Consider the following 23,332-nt stretch of genomic DNA (forward strand, 5'->3'; position numbering starts at 1 on the left):
TTAAGAATATAACCTGAATAAATTGCCAACTGCTGCAAGTGATTTGATGTGATAACTCTTTTCACAAGTAACTTTTAAGATGCTGGATTTCATAATAAAGATAATTACCTTTTTAGGTTTGGTTGATACAAGTCCAGTCCCTCTCGTATGGAAGGCAAGAAATGATGAAAAATGAAAATTGAATAAAGGAAATCGGTTTTGCTATTTTCACATGATATCTGTACTTATACATCCTTGTAAAATATGTATATTAGACAGGTTTATGAGTAAAAGATACAGAGTGATTTTCATTACCATTCTAATGGTTAAAAAAGGAATTTAAGTTTTTATGCAATAATTTATGTGTAAGCCCATTTTAAGCTGCGCTGTTCTGTTGTATGTTTTCTGCCGGTGAGAGAATAGATTTCAGGAAAAGGTCAAAATGCATTAATTTATTCCATCAGATAATCACTGATAAATTTTTGTCTTTTTTTCCCTCATCAGCATATTTTCTATAATTGTTTTATTATTTATTCATAGGCCCAGACTATTGTATTCTAGATAATCTTTTATCGGTCTGCTGTCTAAATGGTTCTCTCTTTTATTACAAGTTACATAGAAAATTCTGATTTAAAGCCAATAGTATTGATATTTTATGTTTTATGGAAAAAAAAAAAAAAGAGATTTACGGAATCCACCACCAGCAGCTCCAGCAGTGTTGTTAGGTCCACGGCCTTCTCAGTATTGATATTTTACCTGCCATCTGTCTGGTGTTTTAACATACAGGTGATGGTTAGAATACATGTATATGTTTGTGTGTGTTCGCCTGGAAAATACAGTGAAAATTGTAAAAGATTATTTCTTGTGATTTATTTTTATTCCGAGGTTTTTCAGATTCAAGAGATGTATAATTGTTTTCAAGTGTGGCTTGGAAATACAGAGAAAATGTGAAATACTGTTTCTTGGATTTGTTTAGAGAAAAAGGAAAATTGCTGGAAATTCTAAACAGGAAGTTGTGGCATTTTAGGATTATAATTATTAGAATGTATTAAAGCTTTTTTTCCTGGAATGTTTAGCTGCAAATATTGACTTTATGTTTGTGTTTATATAGACGTCTAAAAGGAATTAAATGTAAATGATTTAATTAAAATGGTTTATGTGAAATATAGCTAATGTAAATCTATTGTACTATAGCTTGGTTCATTCGTTATTTAAAAAAAAAGAGAAAAAAGGTAATCATGGGTAAAGCATGACGCTGTGAGTTGAGTGGTTGTGAGTCCAAGCCCCGAGTATGGCGTAGTTTTTCAGTTCGACAGAAGTTACCACCTAGAACAAGTCAGTACTGTACACAGTCCAGAAACAAATCACTACTGACCAGTACACAGTCCAGGAACAAGTCAGTACTGTACACAGTCCAGGAACAAGTCAGTACTGTACACAGTCCAGAAACAAATCACTACTGACCAGTTCACAGTCCAGGAACAAGTCAGTACTGTACACAGTCCAGAAACAATTAAGTACTGACCAGTTTACAGTCCAGGAACAAGTCAGTACTGTACACAGTCCAGGAACACTAAGTTAGGTTAATACTCAAATCAAATACTGTTGTACAGAATACTGTAAAAGTAATAATTTTTTCTTTGTGTTTGCAGTAATACCCCTGTTAGTGGGAAGGTGGAGTACAATTAGACCTAAAATCAAAGAGGTTTAAGGTTCAAATTGATTAACCTGTTTATTTTCCATGATGTGTTAAATTACTGAAGACAATGTGTCTTTGTAATTGGAACTTCACCTCTGATTCCTTTTTGAAATTGACACATAATATTATGTTAGAGGTAGAGAGCGCCTGGCGTTTTATTTTCCATTTCAAGATTGTGTCCAATTAGGCAACCCTGCTCTATATGCTCTTGTCAGTGATTTCATTTTGGTTCCATATATAGACTGCATTTGCAGTAATTTAGGTACAAACAGGTTTTAGTTATCTCACCGAAAAGCACTTTTACAGTTGGAAGTTTATATCTGGTTTTGGACTGTCTAGAGGGATTTAGAATAAAATGAGCAGATTTATTCAGTGATGAATAGTTTCCAGGGTACCTTAGGGAAAGGATTAAAGTTCATTTTAGATGAGACTCTATGGAATTAAATTGATTTTAGAATGATAGAATGATAGAATGATGAGTAGAAAATTCCAGTTTTGTTTATTTCTAACAGAAACTTCTTAGCTCACCTAAACTCTAAACTCCGCATCCATCAGTCTGTATTCATCGGTCTGTTGTCTTGCATTAAACATTTTTACTTAATACAACTGGTCAGAATTACACCAGACTCGGTCAGTAGCATCCTGGCATGAACCTCACTCATTATTATTCAAATAGTTCAGTTTTGACCCTTTCAGAGGCCATCAGAGTAAAAAATAGAAAAAACCTTTAAATTACTTCTTGTTTTGAGCTGCTGGATGGTCGTCCACCAAACTTATTCTGCAGTATCTTTGCTCTACCCCTAGTATACGCCACTGGAGCAAAATGTCCAATGGTTGTTCTTTGCAACTTTAGGGGCCACCAGACTTAAAAATCGAAAAACTTTTAACTGACTTCCAGTTATGACTACTTGATGGATCATTGTCAAATTTGGTCAGAAGTATCCTTGTGTGATCATCTCTGATATTTGCCAAATGGTTCTTCTTGTATATTGTTAAAATGGCTTTGCTTGGACTCATTAAATGTAAGAAAATGAATCATTTCAAACTTGGAAAATCAATTTTCAAGGCTGTTTTCATCTGTTTCTAAATTGGTCAGATTTATATTCCTGGTGATTGAAAAATTCACAGAACAAAGACTGTAAAGCTATATTCACCTTTGACAACAAGTGTTGTGCAAACTATTTTATATTCAAATAATATATACAGGCTAGCACTTTTAATTACAATGTAATATTTTTTAAATATATACTTGTTTTAAAAAGTATCTGAAATTTTAAGATTGGTTGTTTGAAAGCAGACCTATCTAAGGGAGATAATCAAAAGTACTAAATCCTTTATTTTTAGCTCACCAGAGCACAAAGTGCTCAAGGTGAGCTATTATGACCGGTCATTGTCCGTTGGCGTCTGGCGTGCGTCGTCTGTCAACATTTGCCATGTGAACACTCAAGAGGCCACAGTTTTGACCCAATATTTATGAACTTGGTCAGAATGTTTGTCTTGATGATCTCTAGATCAAGTTTGAAAATGGGTCATGTATGTTCAAAAACTAGGTCAGTAGGCCAGATCAAAGGAAAGCTTGTGGAGATTCCAGAGGCTAAAGTTGTGACTCAGTCTTTATGAAACTTCGTCAGAATGTTTGTCTTGATGATCTCTTGATCAAGTTCGGAACTAGGTCAAGTGGGCTCAACAACTAGGTCACTAGGCCAGGTCATAGTAGAATCTTGTTAACACTCTAGAGACCACAATTTAAGTTTGAAACTCATGAGAAGTAGTTAAAATGTTTGTCTTGATGATTTATAAGACAAATTCGAATCTTGGTCATGTGAGGTCAAAAACTAGGTCACCCGGTCATATCAAAGGAAAAGCTTGTTAACACTCTAGAGGTCACAGTTGTGACTCAGTCTTTATGAAACTTGGTCAGAATGTTTGTCTTAATGATCTCTAGGTCAAATTTAAAATTGGGTCATGTGGGTTCAAAAACCAGGTCAGTAGGTCAGATCAAAGAAAAAGCTTGTGAACACTTGGAGGCCACAATTGCGAGTCAGTCTTTATGAAACTTGGTCAGAATGTTTGTCTTGATGATCTCCAGGTCAAGATTAAATCAGGGTCATGTGGGATCAAAAACTAGGTCATCTGGTTAAATCAAAGGAAAAGCTTGTGAACACTTTAGAGGCCACAGTTGTGACTCAATCTTTATGAGACTAGGTCAGAATGTTTGTCTTGATGATTTCTAGGTGAAGTTCGAAACTGGATCATGTGATGTCAAAGACTAAGTCACTAAGCCTGTTCAAAGGAAAACTTGTTAACACTGTAGAGACCACAATTTAAGTTTGAAACTTATGAGAATTAGTCAGAATGTTTGCCTTGATGATCTATAGGTCAAGTTTGAATCTGGTTCATGTGGGATCAAAAACTAGGTCACCTGGTCAGATGAAAGGAAAAGCTTCTGACCACTCTAAAGGCCACTGTTGTGACCCAATGGTTATGAAATATTCAGAGTGTTTGTCTTGATGATCTCTAGGTCAAGTTTGAAACTTGGTCATGTGGAGTCAAAAACTAGGTCAGTAAGCTCGATTGAAGGAAAATCTTGTGAACACTCTATAGAGTCCACGGTTTAAGTTTGAATCTCCTGAGATGTTGTCAAGATGTATGTCTTGATGACCTCTAGGTCAAGATTGAATCTGGGTCATGTGGGGTCAGAAACAAGGTCAGTAGGCCTGATCAAAGGAAAAACTTGTTAACATTCTAATGGCCACAGTTGTGACCCTATCTTTATGAATTTTTGTCAGAATATTTGTCTAGGTCAAGTTTGAAACTGGATCATGTAGTATCAAAAACTAGGCCAGTAGGCCAGGTCAACTCTGGTGAGCGATATAGGGCCATCATGGCCCTCTTGTATATTTTTGAATATTTCATTTGTGCAGTACATTGAAAAAAAAAGGCATGTTGGCTAATATAATAAAACACTTGAGAATAAAACAGTTCTGAAAATATGTTAATCATGTTTGGAATGATTGTAATTATAATACCTTTGTAGATCTTAGTGTTTTATTACTTCTTCTGCAGTTTAGCTGAGGAAAGCTTATACTTTATGAATTACAAATGAGGTATAAACAAAAGCCTTAAGCAACTTGGTATTTCCAGTATAAGTAGTAATACATTGCATTTTCTGGCATTTCTTCATCATCTAAATAGCCCTTTAATCTTGGGAAGAATTTTCAGGTATTTTCATGGTCTGCCTTATTTTTTTTTTGCAAAAAAGAAAGTGAATATTGCGGTATTGTGTACTGTAAAGTCAGATATTTTTGAATGACCCAATACAGCTAGAATTTATATTGTTAAAGGACAAGAGGCAGAAAATCTAGCAGACAAGAGTTCATTTTATATTGTTCATTTTTCATTATTTTTTGAGACATTTAAGGATTGTATTCATATACTTAAGCAAATTAAACAAAATTTTAAGTGGGAGGACTTGGCCTCTAAATCTAGAATGATTATGGTGATTTTTTTCTGTTTATTTACTCTCTTATCTAAATAACTATGACCATTGACTTGAATGGAAGGACTCTAAGTATATTTTGAGTTTAAGATAAAAATTTGATCTACTTATTGACGGAGATGCAGTCACAAGATAAATTTCATACTAATTTCGATCAAAGATTGTTGTTATGCGATTTTAAGAAATTGGATTTTATCAACTAAATTGATACACCTAGTTTGTTAAATGGATGGAAATATTTTCAGATGAATAAACTTGTTGATAATTTATTCAAAACTTCAAAAGCGGATGCTTATATATAATTTTATGATAAGTTTAAATGGTTTTGTGTAGGATTATATTATGTTTATTTGTATCATGCAAGTGTGACCAAACTGGTTTTCAAATTTCAAATTTTGTTGATGTTTGTATCAAGTATTTAAAGTGTAATAAATAGGTTTTCTTCAATATTTAGTATAACAATGTGATATTGTAATTTCTGGAAGGGATAGAAAAAAAAAAGAATTTTATCGTGTAATTTATAAATGTAAATGATATGGTTGAAAAAGAACATTACAGTGTAAATTTATTAATGTATAAATGATATATTTGTTATTCACTGAAGTCGAAAACAGTGGGGATAATAGTGGTTATTCTTAGAAATTGGAATAAAGTGTGTTAGAATATAAAAATAATGTTAATTTTTAGATAAGAAAACTCAGATCAGTTTGAATATGCTTTTCTTTGAATAGTACGCCACAAGTGGTAGAAGGTTATCATAGCTAGGAAGGGGCCTTAATGGCTGAATGGTTAAGTTCCTGACTGAGTCGCTAAGTCTTGCACTGTACTGCTGTGATTTCACTTTGGAGAATGTAGAATTCTTATATGGGGAAGCCATCCAGCTGGCTTATGGGAAGTTGGAGGTTCTTTCTCAGGTGCTTGTCCGTGCTGGAAACAGGTCGCGGAGGGGCACCTGGGGTATTCTTCTATCAGAAGCTAGAAAAAGCATCATAATTACGGCCTATATTTTGTTTGTGCTACTCTAAACACAACAGAAATCAATGCTTAGAACTATTTTAATTTGAACAATATGGAGAGTTATTAATAGATAATTGAAAAAGAGAATTGCATCACGGTAGAAGAAAACATATATGAGAAAGAATGCCATAAAATTTAACTACTTGAATACTGGAAATACAATATTGCTTAAAGAGGCATGACTCCAGATGTCATATTTTTGGAAATTTAGAAAGAAATTTTATTTCTAATTTTGTTAGTAATTTTAAATGAAAGGTTTGTATAGGTCATGTTAATTTTTCTCACAGTCATTCAGTCTTAATTATGTAGACTGTAAAATACATAGAAAGGCTATTTAGTGTGTTATTAACACAGTAAAAAAAGGTGGATGTTATAAGAAGGTATTAAGCTGTTATTCTATATCATAAAATGGCATGTTAGTACTTTTATGACTTTCAATATTACTGAGATATCGCTGTTGGTATTTTGATGTACAGCATCTGGAGGAATGCCCCTTTAAAGGATTCCTTAAAGATATATTATGCTTAAACTTCATATTTTAAAATAATTGGACAGTTACTTAACAGTATCTATGAAAACATAGAATAAACATGTTTTATATAATACATACATTACTGTAAGACTGCATTATGTATAATTATATAAATACAGTTTGAATTTGTAATGCCACTGAAATAACTGGAAGTTTTTTGTTTTTTGTTTTTCAAATAGCTTTCACTAGATGATATTTAATTCTGATTGCAGCTGTACTTAAACAGTTAATATAAATATTTGGCCAAGTTACATATATTTGATGATGATTTGCTAGATGTAAATCGGTATCATATGTTAATTTATTTAAGCAAAAGATGGGCATAGTATATCTTTAATGATTATGGATCTGATGAGGTCTTTGTTTTAAGCAGGTTAATGCTCAAGAACTCGGCTAAAAAAATCACTGACTAGACATTCTCTCTGTCTCTGATTGACAGATTTAATTGCATGATAAAAGTTCTTATTCCTCCTGCAAGAAGTTAATGAGCTCTTGTTAAGCTGATAGGATTTTGTCTAATATTGAGGGAAGATAATGTACAAGGATGAGCTACTGTTTGACTCAAGTATTCTGTTACATTGTTTTCTATTTCAATTTCTTAAAAGACCGATGCATCTTTCAGTTGTGGTCCTTGAGGTATTACTGGTATATAAAACATTACACAGTGAGAGAAACATGTCTTTAAAAAATTCCAGTACAGTACCATTCGATACAATACAGTAAAATTATTATTTTGAAAGTTGCAGTGCAGTGCAATGAAATGAAATGAAATGCATTTCAGTGCAATACAATAAAACTGTTATTTAAGTATCATTTTTCCTGACAGTATTCATTTACAAAGGACAATTGTAAATAAACAAAAACACACAAAATATGAAGCAAGATCTAATAAAGGGAGATAATAAGAATTGTAAAAAAAAAATAAGATGAATGTTAACCTTCTGATTAAAATACTAAAGGTGATTTTAGTCACAGACTGTGAACAGATGTAATGAAGTTAATACCAATAACTGTCCTTTACCTCAGTTGCATAATTCTGTACATGTCTTAAGCATTTGTACCTGTCCACACTTTCTGGTTCTCAAAATTTGTAAAAGATTGTGTAAATAAAAGTGGTTTGGTTTGTTTTGGGTTTAACGCCGTTTTTCAACAGTATTTCAGTCATGTAACGACGGGCAGTTAACCTAACCAGTGTTCCTGGATTCTGTACCAGTACAGACCTGTTCTTCACAAGTAACTGCCAACTTCCCCACATGAATCAGAGGTGGAGGACTAATGATATCAGACACAATGTCGTTTATCAAATAGTCACGGAGAACATACGCCCCACCCGAGGATCGAACTCGCGACCCCGAGATCCGTAGACCAACTTTCTTACCTATTGAGCTAAGCGGGCGGGCAAATAAAAGTGGACTTTGGTATAAATGTATTGACAAGATTTTTGCAGAAGATCACAGTAAAGCAGATCTATTAAAAAAAAGACTATTTCATAAGGAACACTTTCACAAGGATGAGCCAAAAATATTCTTGTTACTAAATATAGAATTATTCTGTTATTTCTCAGAGTCAGATCAACATCATCTGTCAATGAGTAGACCATCTTTTATACACTCTTTAAAAGAAGTGTAAGTTAGTCAGTTGATTTTCCTAACTTTGATAAATTTTATTTCATCATGAAAAAATGATTTTATGTAGTAAACAACTTGAGACATTGTCATTTCAGTTAAGTGAAAAGAAATTAGACTTTCAAGTGTTTTAAGAATACTTCACACATACTGGTAATTAGAAATGATAAGAGTGATTTTGTCATGGATTGTTTTAAGAGTTCAGATGCGTAGGCTAAGTATCATCACAAATCCTGTATTGTTAAAGATGAATTACTACAATATTTACTACAAATCACTAGTAAATCACTAGTGCAATATTTACTACAAATCACTAGTGCAATATTTACTACAAATCACTAGTGCAATATTTACTACAAGTCACTAGTGCAATATTTAGACAAATCACTAGTGCAATATTTACTACAAGTCACTAGTGCAATATTTACTACATGTCACTAGTGCAATATTTACTACAAATCATTAGTGCAAAGTGCAATATTTACTACAGATCACTAGTGCAATATTTACTACAAGTCACTAGTGCAATATTTACTACAGATCACTAGTGCAAAGTGCAATATTTACTACAGATCACTAGTGCAATATATTACAAGTCACTAGTGCAATATTTACTACAAGTCACTAGTGCAATATTTACTACAAATCACTAGTGCAATATTTACTACAAGTCACTAGTGCAATATTTACTACAAATCACTAGTGCAATATTTACTACATGTCACTAGTGCAATATTTACTACAAATCACTAGTGCAAAGTGCAATATTTACTACAGATCACTAGTGCAATATTTACTACAAGTCACTAGTGCAATATTTACTACAAATCACTAGTGCAAAGTGCAATATTTACTACAGATCACTAGTGCAATATTTACTACAAAACACTAGTGCAATATTTACTACAAATCACTAGTGCAATATTTACTACAAGTCGCTAGTGCAATATTTACTACAAATCACTAGTGCAAAGTGCAATATTTACTACAAATCACTAGTGCAATATTTACTACAAATCACTAGTCTTAAGACTTAATGTTTACAAGAAACCCTGTGATTTTCATTCATAAATTGTTATAGTAACAATGTAGGATCAATTTAAGAGCCGATTTACTTGGACCAATTAACTATGACGTACAAACAAAGATTTTATCTCTTAACAGGCAAACCTCAGCCTCTTTGTGTGGTGTGACAAGAGAAATAGGTCCTGTTAGGTTTATTTATTAAAGCACAAGTCTTAAGTTTTATGTCAATTTTTAAAAGAAATTTGATAATTATGCAGTACCAGTAATTTTCATTGTTGGTAATAGTAAAAAAAATTAAGTGAAAATGATTCTTTGAGTTCTTGATAGTAATTTCAAAAAAAAAATCTCTAGTTTGATGTTTAATTTACAGCTTGAGTCTTATTTAATAAAAATTATACTGAAATAACATGTCAGGAAAGTTTGAATCGAACAGTAGATATTCTTCTTTCTCTCTTAATTGAATTGAAATTAGTATTGATATATCTCTTGTGTTTTCCCCTCTTTAAGTGTTTATATCAGAGGTTCTCAGATTTTTCTTTCGCAGAAATGCAGTTGTCTGAATGAAGAACAAAGACATTTAAGTGGGTTGACATAAAAACTAGGGACACACTTTTAAGCAGACTGAGGATAACTTGTTAAGATTTTGTTAAATTTTATTGTTGAGGTGTTTAAAAGGATGTTGGCAGTGTCAGTGGGATGCAGTAACAAAAACGTGTGATTTTTTGCATTTGTATAATAAGGAGACAAGTTTAAGGAGACAAGTTAATTGAAGGAAAAAACCGAAGTGTTCTAATGGAAAAGGTCTTAGAAATTACAAAAACTGTAAAATAGTTTAATTACTTGGGCACAAAATTTTGTGGTTTGGCTAAAATGTCCATTTTTTTATGGGGATATGAATTTATGGATTTCAGCATTAATAAGAATGAAAATGATAATTTTATGTGTTTGTTGGGATTAATTTTTGTGGATTGATGCATCCACAAAATCCATGAAAATTGATTCCACAACAGATATTTATAATTTTACAGCAATGAGGGTAAAATAATATTACAGAAAGAATGACTTAATTAGCATTGGAAGCATACTGGAAAATTAAGACAGTGAATGAGGTATATTCATCAAAAATTTTCTGTGACAGGCAGGGAAGAAAAATAATAACATTTGCTTAATGAAAAGTAAGATATGGCATGAAAAAGTGGAAGGAATTTAAGCTGATGTTAAATAACATTTTGCAATGTCTGTGACAGGACAGTTGAATTTGACATGATTCCATGACAGTTTGAAAAATTATTGGTAGTATAAGGCTGTTGAGCATACACACTAGTAATTTTGCTGGAAATACAGAATGCATGTATAATACTATGAAAAATGAGATTGTGTGATTCATGCCATGCAGTGATTTAATTAGAAATTCCATTTATTGTTACTTCAGTTTTAAAAGGAAGTCTACAAGTCTGTGAACATACAGTTATAAACATGTGATACTGTGAAAAATGAGATTGTAACTTGTAAGATTAATGACACGCATAATGGTCATGTGACGTATTTGGAGTATTATATTGAGAAACTGTTGTGCAATAATACTGTGAATGTAATAAACATGTGATCTTTGTGATTGTGTGACAAACGTGTGACATGATGAGAGAGCAACGTGACTTGCTTGCTGATAGTGAAATGATGGCCCTGTCTCCATCAACGTCAGATGATGTCACCATATCAACTGTGTTTGAGGTGAGTTTTTCTGTCTCCTTGGTAACAATAATTTCACAGAAATTTCCTTGAAACAATCAATCATTGAAACCAGTTTTGTTAAAGAGAAGTCAACAAATTTCTCCCAGGATTTGCAATTGATTGCTACACAGATTTAATGACTGTTGAACCAATTTTCCAGTTTGTTGAACAAGGGAGAGAAGCACATGAAATATTTTGAATGACTTTTTGCCAAGGTTGCTTCCCTTGAATTGTTTTGTAGTCTTTGTGCATAAAAGATGAGTCTGCATATAGATAGTGACTGCAAGTATGAAAAAGGAACAGAATACCTGTAATTACTGTGCATGATAGAAAAATGCTGGTATTGTAAGCAAATCCCTTAGCCTTAGCCCCAGCTGACATAAAAGCATAGATAAAAAATGAAAATTGATAAACCTATACCTGTGTTAGACCTGCTGATTATTAAATAGTTTTTTTCCTGTAAAGTAAGTATAAACTAAAAAGAAAACATCAACTGATGTGTGAGCACTATTATTACATAGATTATGTTGCTTTTACAAATTACCATCAGTATGATTATTAAATGCAGTTGCTAATTGTATTTTAGTTTGACTAGAGGGTTGTTATACTTGCCAGGCATCACTGTAGCATGGTTCTACATTTTACTGTATCTTCTTTACCGTTGCCCCTGTAATCATCAGATCTCACATAAGGACTGATCTTAGTAAGGGGCAGATGTCTTTTGGTTTAGGGTCAAGGTACCTCAAAGGTCTAGGTCATAAGGGTCAGATTTGGTAAAAGTGTTGGTCAATGTTTTTATGATATGCATCTCATTTGACGACATAATGTTTCTTTATTTTGGTATCATTTCAGATATCTCCACTTCTTCTACCCTCCCCCACTTGCCCCCACCCATTGCATTCCTTCATCTCCCCCCCCCCCCCCCCCCTCCCACCCCCCCTCTACCAAAAAAAAAAAATAAAAAAAAATAGTTTTTGTTTGCATTCTTTACAATTTGCTACCCACTTCCAAACCTCCCTGCTCCGCTACCTTCCAAAAAGTTTTGTTGCATAGTACACACTTGCCTATATCTCATATGGACTTACAATCCCTCATGCATGTCTCTCTCCCCTGACCCTGACCCTGATCCTACACTACTATCCCCACCCCACATTTTTCACACTAACACATAACTTATAAATAATTATTCCTAATATTCTATAATATCTACTTATATCTCATAATCATTAAAATAGTAATATCTTGGTCCATATTTTGAAAAGTCCAGTCGGCTGTCTTGTTAAACATTAGTAAAGTCAGACCTGTAGGTAGAACCCGAAGAAGTGATATTCAGTTATGCTAGTGACCTTTGTATACAGGTGGTCTGGAGCACAGAAAATATGTTGATTATAAATATTCTATCTGTCAGTGTATGTTTTTACTCAGTGCTATATGTGTCAAAATGACATATGAGTAATTATTATATATATTGATAGGCCAAAATATCATTAATGTCACCCCTTCATTATCATTCATTAATGCCATGTGTTCATACACTACCATACACTCTGTAACTTAATTTTGTTTGTTGGTCAAATTAGACAACTAGTGCAACCTTGAGTGTGTTTTAGTTTCTAAGCTTTGCTGGATGAATTTCATTTGTATGTATGCATTTATCGTGTTTTTGCAATTGAAATATGCTAAAAAGTTGTAGGTTTTTGATTCATGGTGTTTAAGTTATGATCTTTTGAGTTTCTACTTATTTAAAAACATATCGCTATAATATCAGTTGATGACTTAATTTGATACTTACTCCATGTCACCTTTTTTGTTTTGGACACCCTGTCTCAGAATAAACATTAACCTTTATGATAATCTGTTGATAGACATTCTATATTCTATTTGTATCTAGATTATTTATGACCCAACCTTTTTGTGTGTGGGTAGGGGAGCCATGGGTAGCCACTAATCTATCACATAAAAACCTTTTCAGATGATTTCATTCAAATTGACCTGAAGATATTTCATTCAAACTCACCTTATTCATTCAAAATTGTCTACAGATATTTAAATCTGAATATTTTTGCTTCAAACTTGCCTTGAAATATTTAATTCCAACTCACCTATGCAGTGATTTTATTCAAACTTATTTACTGTAACAGATATTTCATTCAAATCTGAATATATTTGCTTCAAACTTTTCTACAGATATTTCATTTAAACTCACCAATTACAGTTATTTTATTCAAACAGACAGATATTTCCTTTAGACTTGCATTAAATAGTTTATTCAATTCTGATGTGTTTCATGCAAATTTACACATATATTTAAACTCAAACTCAATACAGATATTTCATTCAAACTCACGTACAAATATTTCATTCAAATCTGAATATGTCAGCCAGACTTACAAACAAGTATTTCTTCCATACTAGCAAGTAAATATTTCATTATTTAAATCTGAATATATAAAATTCAAGCTTACATACAGATATTTTATTCACTGTTAAAAACTAAACTACTTTTACTCTTATATAATTTCATTCAAACTGACATATACAAAAATTTCATTCATCATTCAAACATGCAGTCAGTTATTTTATTCAATCTCTGCACATAGATAGACATACAGTTGAAACTGGGGAGGAATCAGTATCAAGTGTTTTGCTTTGAGAAAGCTGAAATTCAACTTATTAAAATAATAAAATGAGCCGCGCCATGAGAAAACCAACAGAGGGCTTTGCGACTAGCATGGATGCAGACCAGCCTGCACATCCGGTCAGGATGCATGCTGTTCGCTATCAAAGTCTAATTTGCAATTAGAGAAACCATTAGCGACCAGCATGGATCCTGACCAGACTACGCGGATGTGCAGGCTGGTCTGGATCCATGCTGGTCGCAAAGCCACTATGTTGGTTTTCTCATGGCGCAGCTCAAATGTTGTTTTGTGCACTTGTTTTCCGGACAGGGTTTGAAAATATCTTTGAGGTAGCCGGAATTTTGTGATAAGAAAGTTTGAGATATTCAGTTTCACCTGTATTCCATTCCGTTTAAACCTACATACAGATATTTTCATTCAGACTCATATTTAGAAATTTCATTCACTATTCAAACATGTAAACAGATATTGCATTCAAACTTGAAAACAAATCTTTGGCCTGCTGGAAGCAAGTTATTCTGCCTTTGCGACCAGTGCTGAACAAGATCAGCCTGCACGGATGGCTGATCATGGTCTTCACTGTTTGCTATTCAGTGAGTAGATTTTCAGTGAACACCCCTTTAAATAACAAATGGTATTACCCAAATTGAATGATGGACTGGTCCATTTTAGAAATTTAGCAGGCTATTAGGGTTAAATACAAATATTTTATGTGGGCTGAACAAAATCAAGTTTTATATTGTATTGAAACTGCAACTTACTGCTTTTGGGAAGTAGAGTGGGGCAGGAGGCACTGGGGTGACAAATAGATATATTATGGTAGAGTTGGAATTTGTAGATGCAATGGGATTGTTCAGTAATCAGAGAAATAATGATTATCATCAATGTTTTGGAATGCTTCCACAGAAAACAAGCTCGGCTAGTTGTTAGTACACCATTAATAATATAATCGTGTGCAGTATTTGGCTCTATGGCAGAGTGTTGGCTTCGAGGGTAAGAGGTTATTGGTTTGATCCCCCTGGCCATGTTGTCGTACCAGAGATATTAATTCCTTTTTTAGGGTTGTGCCAGGGAGTAAAAGTAGGTCGTGTACTTTAAAGGTCCTACTAAGAAGTGAACATTTAATTTCTTTTAAAGCGAACTTTCATTTATTGGAAATAAGTTGGTGTGAATTCGAATAATCGCAATAGTACATTTTTCTATGAAGTATAAGAAGTTAAAGTGTGGGTCATTCTGTGATCTGAATTCAACATAATACACACTTTTTGATTCCAAAGCCTTCTGTAATTGACGCAGTCTTCATTATTTGTGTCTGTAAGCTATGCACTGGCTTGAAAAATTGCACTCACTTTCTAGTAAGGACTTTACAAAAACTGTGCCACAATTTGATATGTTGACATATCCTTAAAAAGCTTATTACTTTGTTAAGGTAAACTGATGTTTACTTAAAATGTTTATTTGTTTATTAAAAAATTCGTACCTTAAATGGCACATGGTTGAAACTAAAACAGGATTGTATTCAACTTTGTTATTTACAAGTAAATGTGCAAATGAAATTTAAAAAAAAAAAGACAGTTTTTCAAGATGATCTGTTTGTCAACTATTTCTTTGTAGGTGGTGTACCATATATAACTGATTAAGCCCCACTCCCTCTCGCGACCCTTTTTATAGAAAAAAAAAACAAAAACAAAAAAAACAATGTCACATCTGTTGTAAGGTTTGTTTTGATGCTATGATGGTAAAATAGATCTGTGCTCAAATAAACCCATTTGCACTGAAATAAATTCCAAGTTTAATGTAACACACACAAGTTTTATCCTAATTGAAACTAGAAATTCCCACAGGTGATTAAAATAAAGGAAATAGGCATTTTTAACCCTTAGCCTGCTGCAGGCGAATTTAACAGCCTTTGCAAACAGCTTGGAACCAGATCAGACGCGATTTAATCGGGTCTGATAGGTCCAAACTGTTGTCTCTGAAAATCTTTTCCAATTTGGAGCAATGAATGACCTTACAATGTGCACGACATTCCAGCAGACACAGTTATCTAGCATGCACAGGGTAAGAACATAGGTATATATGGCAAATCTCAAATAATTGCCTAATTGTAATGCATGGTGCGCTTATTACTGCAGTATGATATGTGCACTTATTTACTGCCAGATGGTAGGTTGTAATAACACCTTCATTCAATGGTGGGGGTTGGGAGGGCTATTACTGCAGATTGGTTTGTATTAATCACCTTAACTGAATATGCACGGGGCGTTATTACTGCAGATGCATTTTAATAACACTGTATAGACAGGAGGTTATTACTGCCATAGCATTTGTAATAACCACCTTGTATATGATATGGGCGGTTATTATGCCAGATAGCCTTTGTAATAACCACCTTGTATATGACAGGGGCGGTTATTACTGCCAGACAGCCTTTGTAATAACCACCTTGTATATGACAGGGGCGGTTATTACTGCCAGATAGCCTTTGTAATAACCACCTTGTATATGACAGGGGCGGTTATTACTGCCAGACAGCCTTTGTAATAACCACCTTAATTAATTGTATATGACAGGGGCGGTTATTACTGCCAGATGTTCTTTGTAATAACCACCTATATGTTTTTTTACGACAGGGGTGCTTATTTGGTGGTATACAGTAGGTGGGCCGCATCAGTTACTTATATGTTATAGAACACAGATTGTTTCAGTTGTAATTCATATTGGCAAATGTACCAATGTTTGTGTAACTTGGGTAGGAGATATTTCCAGGCAGAGTTACAGGAATGTTGGTTCATTGAGAAACTTCTTAAAGTGTTTGCCATTCATTGCAATAGTATTTATTGTTGTTGTTTTATTATTTGTTCATTGAAGTTAAGAAAGGATATTTTGCTTCATGCTGAGTTTTATTTGCTATGTTTGTTTTGGACATACAGGACTGGTCATATAACATTAAGTAAAGACAAGCTTAGTTTCTTGGAAATATATCAAAGAAATGGACGAAGAGGTTTGTGATTTTTCAGAAAAAGTTTGGTGTAGCTTTACTAGATATTGCACTATTTTGAAGGAATTTTGATATGTCCTGCCTGGTGAATTCAAGTTAATGTCCATTTGTTCATTTAATTAAAATAAGAGTCAGATGTACAATTTGACAAAAATAATCATTTCCATATTCATGTACTTCTAAAATTTAATTTCAATATGTAAAAACATTAACAGCTGACCAAATAGGCATTACGCTAGACAAGCTTACTGCCATTGAGTGGCTGCTTTTTAACCTTTAGCATGCTAGATAAATTGTCGTCTGCTGGAAATGTCGTCTGCTAAAATTGTAAAGTTCATTCAATTTGCTCCAAAAATGGAATAAATATTGTCAGAGTAGCAAACAGCTTGGAACCTGATCAGACGCCGATTTAATCGGCGTCTGATCTGGTTCCAAGCTGTTTGCAAAGGCTATTAAATTCGCCTGCAGCAGGCTAAGGGTTAATTTCTGACATTTGCAGCCACCATTTTATCATCACAATATAAAACAAACTGTATGTGTTGGATTAGTTTGACTAGCGTTACGCATAATTACATGGTTAGAGAAGGTCTCCTTTAACTTCTGCAAATAAATTTATTTTCTGGGCCCAGTTGTTCGAAACTTTAACAGACTGTTAAACTAATCACCTGTTAGATTTTGATTCAAAGTACTAGTCTTGGTGAGAAACACTAGTATGATGTTTTCATTTTACTGTAAAGATGTTTTAATGTTAATAATCCTTAAGCTATATATTTGTTTTTCTAAGTTTTCTAAAGTGGCAAAATATTACTCTAAAAGTTAATCGACTGTTAACTTATTCAACTGTTAAAGTTTCGAACAAACGGCTCCAGGTGTGTCTATGTGTTTTGAAGGTATTGAGTGCTGTGTTACCTTCAGCACCCTAAAGTATACAGAAAGAATTGCTCAGTGATCTGATATTTGGAGTACCCTTTAGTGTTCAGAACTGGTACATAACTCTGTTAGTGCCCAATGGTCTGTAGAAAGTGTTTAGTGCTATGCTATCTTGAGTGCCCTATGGCACCTATGGTATTTGGAAATTGTTTGGGGCTATGTTATCTTGAGTGCCTTATTGTGCATTGAAAGTGTTCAGTGCTTTGTTACCATGGGTACCATATGGTGCAGAGAAAATGTTCAGTGCTTTGTTACCATGGGTACCATTATGGTGTAGAGAAAGTGTTCAGTGCTTTGTTACCATGGGTACCATATGGTGCAGAGAAAATGTTCAGTGCTTTGTTACCATGGGTACCATATGGTGCAGAGAAAATGTTCAGTGCTTTGTTACCATGGGTACCATTATGGTGCAGAGAAAGTGTTCAGTGCTTTGTTACCATGGGTACCATTATGGTGTAGAGAAAGCATTCAGTGCTTTGTTACCATGGGTACCATATGGTGCAGAGAAAATGTTCAGTGCTTTGTTACCATGGGTACCATTATGGTGCAGAGAAAGTGTTCAGTGCTTTGTTTCCATGGGTACCATAATGTTGCAGAGAAAGTGTCCAGTGCTTTGTTACCATGGGTACCATAATGTTGCAGAGAAAGTGTCCAGTGCTTTGTTACCATGGGTACCATATGGTGCAGAGAAAGCGTCCAGTGCTTTGTTACCATGGGTACCATATGGTGCAGGGAAAGCGTTCAGTGCGTTGTTTCCATGGGTACCATATGGTGCAGGGAAAGCGTTCAGTGCATTGTTACCATGGGTACCATTATGGTGCAGAGAAAGCGTTCAGTGCTTTGTTACCATGGGTACCATTATGGTGCAGAGAAAGCGTTCAGTGCATTGTTACCATGGGTACCATTATGGTGCAGAGAAAGTGTTCAGTGCATTGTTACCATGGGTACCATTATGGTGCAGAGAAAGCGTTCAGTGCATTGTTACCATGGGTACCATTATGGTGCAGGGAAAGTGTTCAGTGCTTTGTTACCATGGGTACCATATGGTGCAGAGAAAGTGTTCAGTGCTATTTTGCCTTGGAAAGTATTATATTTGGTGTTGTATGGTGTATATAAATAATATGGTATTTAGAAAGTATATATACTTTTCAATGCAAAAAATAGCTTGTTCATTGCTGTCCACCTACTTTATCTAAAAAGCAATAAAAGACAAATATAGTACAATAAAAGGGATAAAAAAGGAAGTTGTCACATTTTTCTCCATTTGTGTACATCATCATTAATTATCTGTTTGGCCACACATAGATAACATCCACAATGCATTATATTTTGTTACATTATCTCAAGGTTATTTAGGTTATAGAACTGAAACCAAATCATAAAATTGTGCTGAGAACCAGCAAAAACAGATGCTGGGTTCAAGGTTGCAAAAGTGTTTGGAAACCAGTCTCAAAACCCATGCATTTGATTGGCTGTTTCTGAGAACAATTTTCAGATGGGCAGAATTTTAGACTGGTCCCAAACTATGGACTCTGGAGTTTTGAGACATGACTTAATATTTAGTTTTTAATGTTATATTTAATGCTAGTCCTATATTGTGGGGACTAAATGATGTTAATTGCTCCTCAGAACTTGCTCTCATCTCTGGAGAAAACCTATGAAAACTGTACGCTTAAAAATTGAAATAGTGAAGAAAAATGTGTTAGTCGGTTCCTTTGTTCTTATGTTACAAGTAATTTAGGTGTAACCATTTGCCATGGAAGTTCAGATCTTTTACATACAATAGTTACGGAAAGTTAGTAGTCAGAAGGACTTAACAAATAAATTTGTCTGAAGGGGTAGAACTGAATAATTATTTTGACATCATTTTGTTATATTTTTCTAATTCTCTCTATTCTTAAAGAGGGCCTTTGGGCAGAGTGGTTAAGGTGGCTGACTTTGAATCATTTTCCATTCATCTGTGTGGTTTTGTGCCCTGCTTGTGTTAATGTCTGAGAAAGCCATCCATCTGATTCAAAGCAGGTTGAATTTGGCAGTTCTACCATGACATGTGGTGCCTTTGCCTGAAATAGAACCCAGAAGACCATTTGGGATCTTCCTCTAGGGGTCTTCCTCCGCCTGGAAAAGCTGAAAAAGTGACTTATGACTTAAATTTGTGTCATTATTAATAGAAGTGCCCCAAACCAGCTTGAAAGCTTCTGAAAGCAATCAGTAATTGAATATTTCCAGGAGACTTCTCTCACACATGGCTTTCAAGCTTATTTTAGGGAGATTGATCAGATTTTGGAATTGAATAAAGCATTACTCTGATGTGCCCCCTGTGGGTAATGTGCATAATGAATATAGCACTGTATTGTTTTTGATTGATAGAGTTTCTTTGTGTAAGAATCTGGTTTTTGTTGCAGTGCAGACCCCATTTATCTTCTAGAACTATTTTACTTTCACACTGATTTGCATAATATCATGATTTGTATTATCTGCTCATTTGTTATTGAATATAATATATTGCAGTATTTCACAAATGTATACATATTATACATTATTATATAATAGTAGATTAAATGTAGTGTATCCCTTGAAGCAGAATTGCTCACTTTTGGTCTGAACCACAAGTAAAAAAAAAATAGAATTAATGACACCCTGAGGAAAGTTATATCATTATGACTGGAAGTTGAGATTACATGTATGCTAGGCTTAAATTTAGGAAAAGGCAAAAATAGAAGTGCAGTGTTTACTAGCACTAGTTACATTGATGGTCTCCATTCAGGATGTTGAACCTTCACAATATTGACTTTTCTGAAGAAGTAGATCAGAATTTTCTCAAAATGATTAAAAAAGTCAAACAATTTAGTTCAGTTGAACCTGTGTTGACAGCTGCCTGTATTAAGCAGCCACTTGCTGTAAGCAGACAGCAACTTTACACCCCAGAATTAACTCTTTGTTCAGATTTCAGCTTGTCTCTAAGGAGCCAGATTGTCACAACCTTGGTTGGCGACTTAAAACAGATTTGACTGAAATTGCAATTTAGACTCCAACTTATCTTCTTCTGTCTTACAGGAAAGATGTCTTAAAGTTTTCTTCCTTAAATTTTCTTTTATACGCCCATCTCTGAAAGAGCGGGGCGTATTATGTGAACACCCGTGGCGGGCGGTTGGCGTCTGAAAGCATGTCCACTCTCGAAGTCAAGCAGTTTTCATCCGATCTTCATCAAACTTGGTGACAATGTTTGTGGGCATAATATCTCGGCCAAGTTCGATAACCAGCAAAATTGCCCCAGGCATTCTTGGATTATGGCCCTTGAATTACTCGAAATCTGCGAATTTAGCCTTGTCCGCCCTCTAAGTCAAACAGTTTTCATCCGATCTTCACCAAACTTGGTGACAATCTTTGTTGGCATAATATCTCGGCCAAGTTCGATAACCAGCCAAAACGCCCTAGGCACTCTTGGATTATGGCCCTTGAATCACTTGAAATCTGCAAATTTAGTCTTGTCCGCTCTCTAAGTTGAAAAGTTTTCATCCGATCTTCACCAAACTTGCAGATAATGTTTGTGGGCATAATATCTCGACCAAGTTTGATAACCAGCCAAATCGCCCTTGGCACTCTTGGGTTATGGCGCTTGAATTAGGCCAGGTTCGATGACGGGCATTTTTTGTGACAGTCTGCCACTCTTGTTTTCTATATAGGTTCCTTTCATAGGTTTTTCTGACTGGTTTAAGAGATGTGTCATTTTCCACAGAATCTGTGCTTACTAATTTCCATGTTTCCAGAAATGGCCAGAAATACAGGGTCAGTTTCTTGAATGGATATTATCTGTTTATATATTTGTTTCTAGGTACCAGAGATACAAGTTCTCCCAATACAAATCTGAAAGTAATGGCGGGGGAAACCAGATCTATAGTACATGAGAAAGCATTTTCTCTTCATTACTGTTTGGTAACATAAGGCTTTGCAAAGCTCCTAGGCACTATTGTTCATGAATAATTTGAGGTTAATTAATGCATAGGAACTTATGGTAATAGTTTCTGTTATTATGCTTAATGTAGTCACCATAGAATGTTGAAAAAAGGACAGATGTACCTTAGGGAGTTCTGTTATATATTCCAGCAGAAAATCCAGGGTTAGGTGAAATATTGTCAAAACTTAATGAACTTACAGAGTATGGTATGGCAGCACTTGCAGCTAGGAGCTCTGCATATAAATTTAGAATCTGCAAGAACCATTTTTTCCCTATCATATATGATGGAATTGTGAGGAACTTGGACTTTAGACAGAGCTGATGACAATTTATACTTGGACCATTGTCTTCATATCAAAGTGATAGTTTTAGCCCATCAGTCTGTTCTAATATATTACTTTAATTCTCAACAAAATTGTTTATTTCCAGGATAAAGCTGAGAATTTCGTGCAAGCAGCCCTTTTCTGTGCTTCTGAGGAAGGTAATGTGCAAGGAATCAAAAGTCTCACAGATATGGCTCAGAAAATAGACCTCACCACAGCAAATCGGGTATGTTACCTTTTGTAATCTTTAATTGATTCAGTTGTTTCTGTGTTCTGAATAATTTGCTATGAAAGATTGTAAAGAGGAGTTGGGCACTTTAATTACTTGCCCCAAATTGCTCTGCTTTGGGGTCTTTGTGTGGCAGAGTGGATAATGCCATTTACTTTGAATTACTTATCCCTGGCCAGTGTGGGTTTGAAACTGTGCTTAAGGTGTGGACTTCTTAATTTGAGGCAGTCATCCAGCGAACTACACATTTGCCTGCCATTGCTTATTTTTAAACCCAAACAAACAGTCTGTAAAATCTGTTGTAGCATAGCAAATAAGAATTTCACTGCTCCACCTGGGAGTCCCAGACTTGCTGATACCTCAACTGCACCTCCTGATAAGACTTCAGTACAAATTTTCTCACCATGCAGACTCAAGGATGAACCTATGAACTTCAGACTCCCATCAGATAGAAGCTGAATGAATTTAAGTTGATATACCAGCATGTTAAAATTTGAATTCTAGTGCATTGCCTTTAATAAGAACCTATAGTGCTGAAGCCGAGGAAACTAGTCTGAAAACACATGGAATACTTCTGCTTCGTCTCAGAAAATTACCCATCCTCTTAATCAACTTGGATGAACCTAAGAGCTTCAAACTGTATCACAATGAAGCTAAATAAATTTATGTTGATATACAGGCATGTTAAAATTTGTGTTCTCTAGTGCATTGCATTGAATAAGAACCTAAGTGCCGAAGAGTCAAGGACAACTGTCAGAATACACATGAAATACTCCTGTTTCTTCCCAGAAATATACCCATCCTCTATGTCAGCTTGGAAAAAATTTCAGATGAAACTGAACAGAATAAGAGTTTGAATATTGCATGTATTTAGGGTCATTAATTTGAGAAATCAGATTTTTTTATATAGGGGCAAAAAGTATTGAAAATATATCAGGTATATGAAATGGCCATAATGTCATATTGTCGTACGAAATTTACAAATAAAATATAAAAATTCAAATCTGTATAAAATATTAAAGTCTTTGTAGATTTTATATATTTCTTATGTAAAATATACAGAAAAAAATAACATAAGTGAAAATACAGACTTTTTTTAAAAAGTTTTTAGTAATTATGTCTCCCACCACACATCGAACATTTC

The 23,332-nt window shown here is 34.3% G+C and overlaps 1 protein-coding gene across 2 annotated transcripts in view; it reads left to right on the forward strand.

Moving 5' to 3' along the window:
* LOC123522929 (death-associated protein kinase 1-like) overlaps nt 1–23,332 on the forward strand; it is a 125,682-nt gene that overhangs the window by 74,761 nt on the left and 27,589 nt on the right. For both annotated transcript variants that reach the window (XM_045300462.2, XM_053549485.1), the window contains one exon: nt 22,066–22,185. In XM_045300462.2, coding sequence (XP_045156397.2) covers nt 22,066–22,185 — 120 coding nt within the window. The remainder of the gene's footprint in view (nt 1–22,065; nt 22,186–23,332) is intronic.

The sequence above is a fragment of the Mercenaria mercenaria genome, chromosome 8, assembly GCF_021730395.1.
Source record: "Mercenaria mercenaria strain notata chromosome 8, MADL_Memer_1, whole genome shotgun sequence".
Lineage (NCBI taxonomy): Eukaryota > Metazoa > Mollusca > Bivalvia > Venerida > Veneridae > Mercenaria > Mercenaria mercenaria.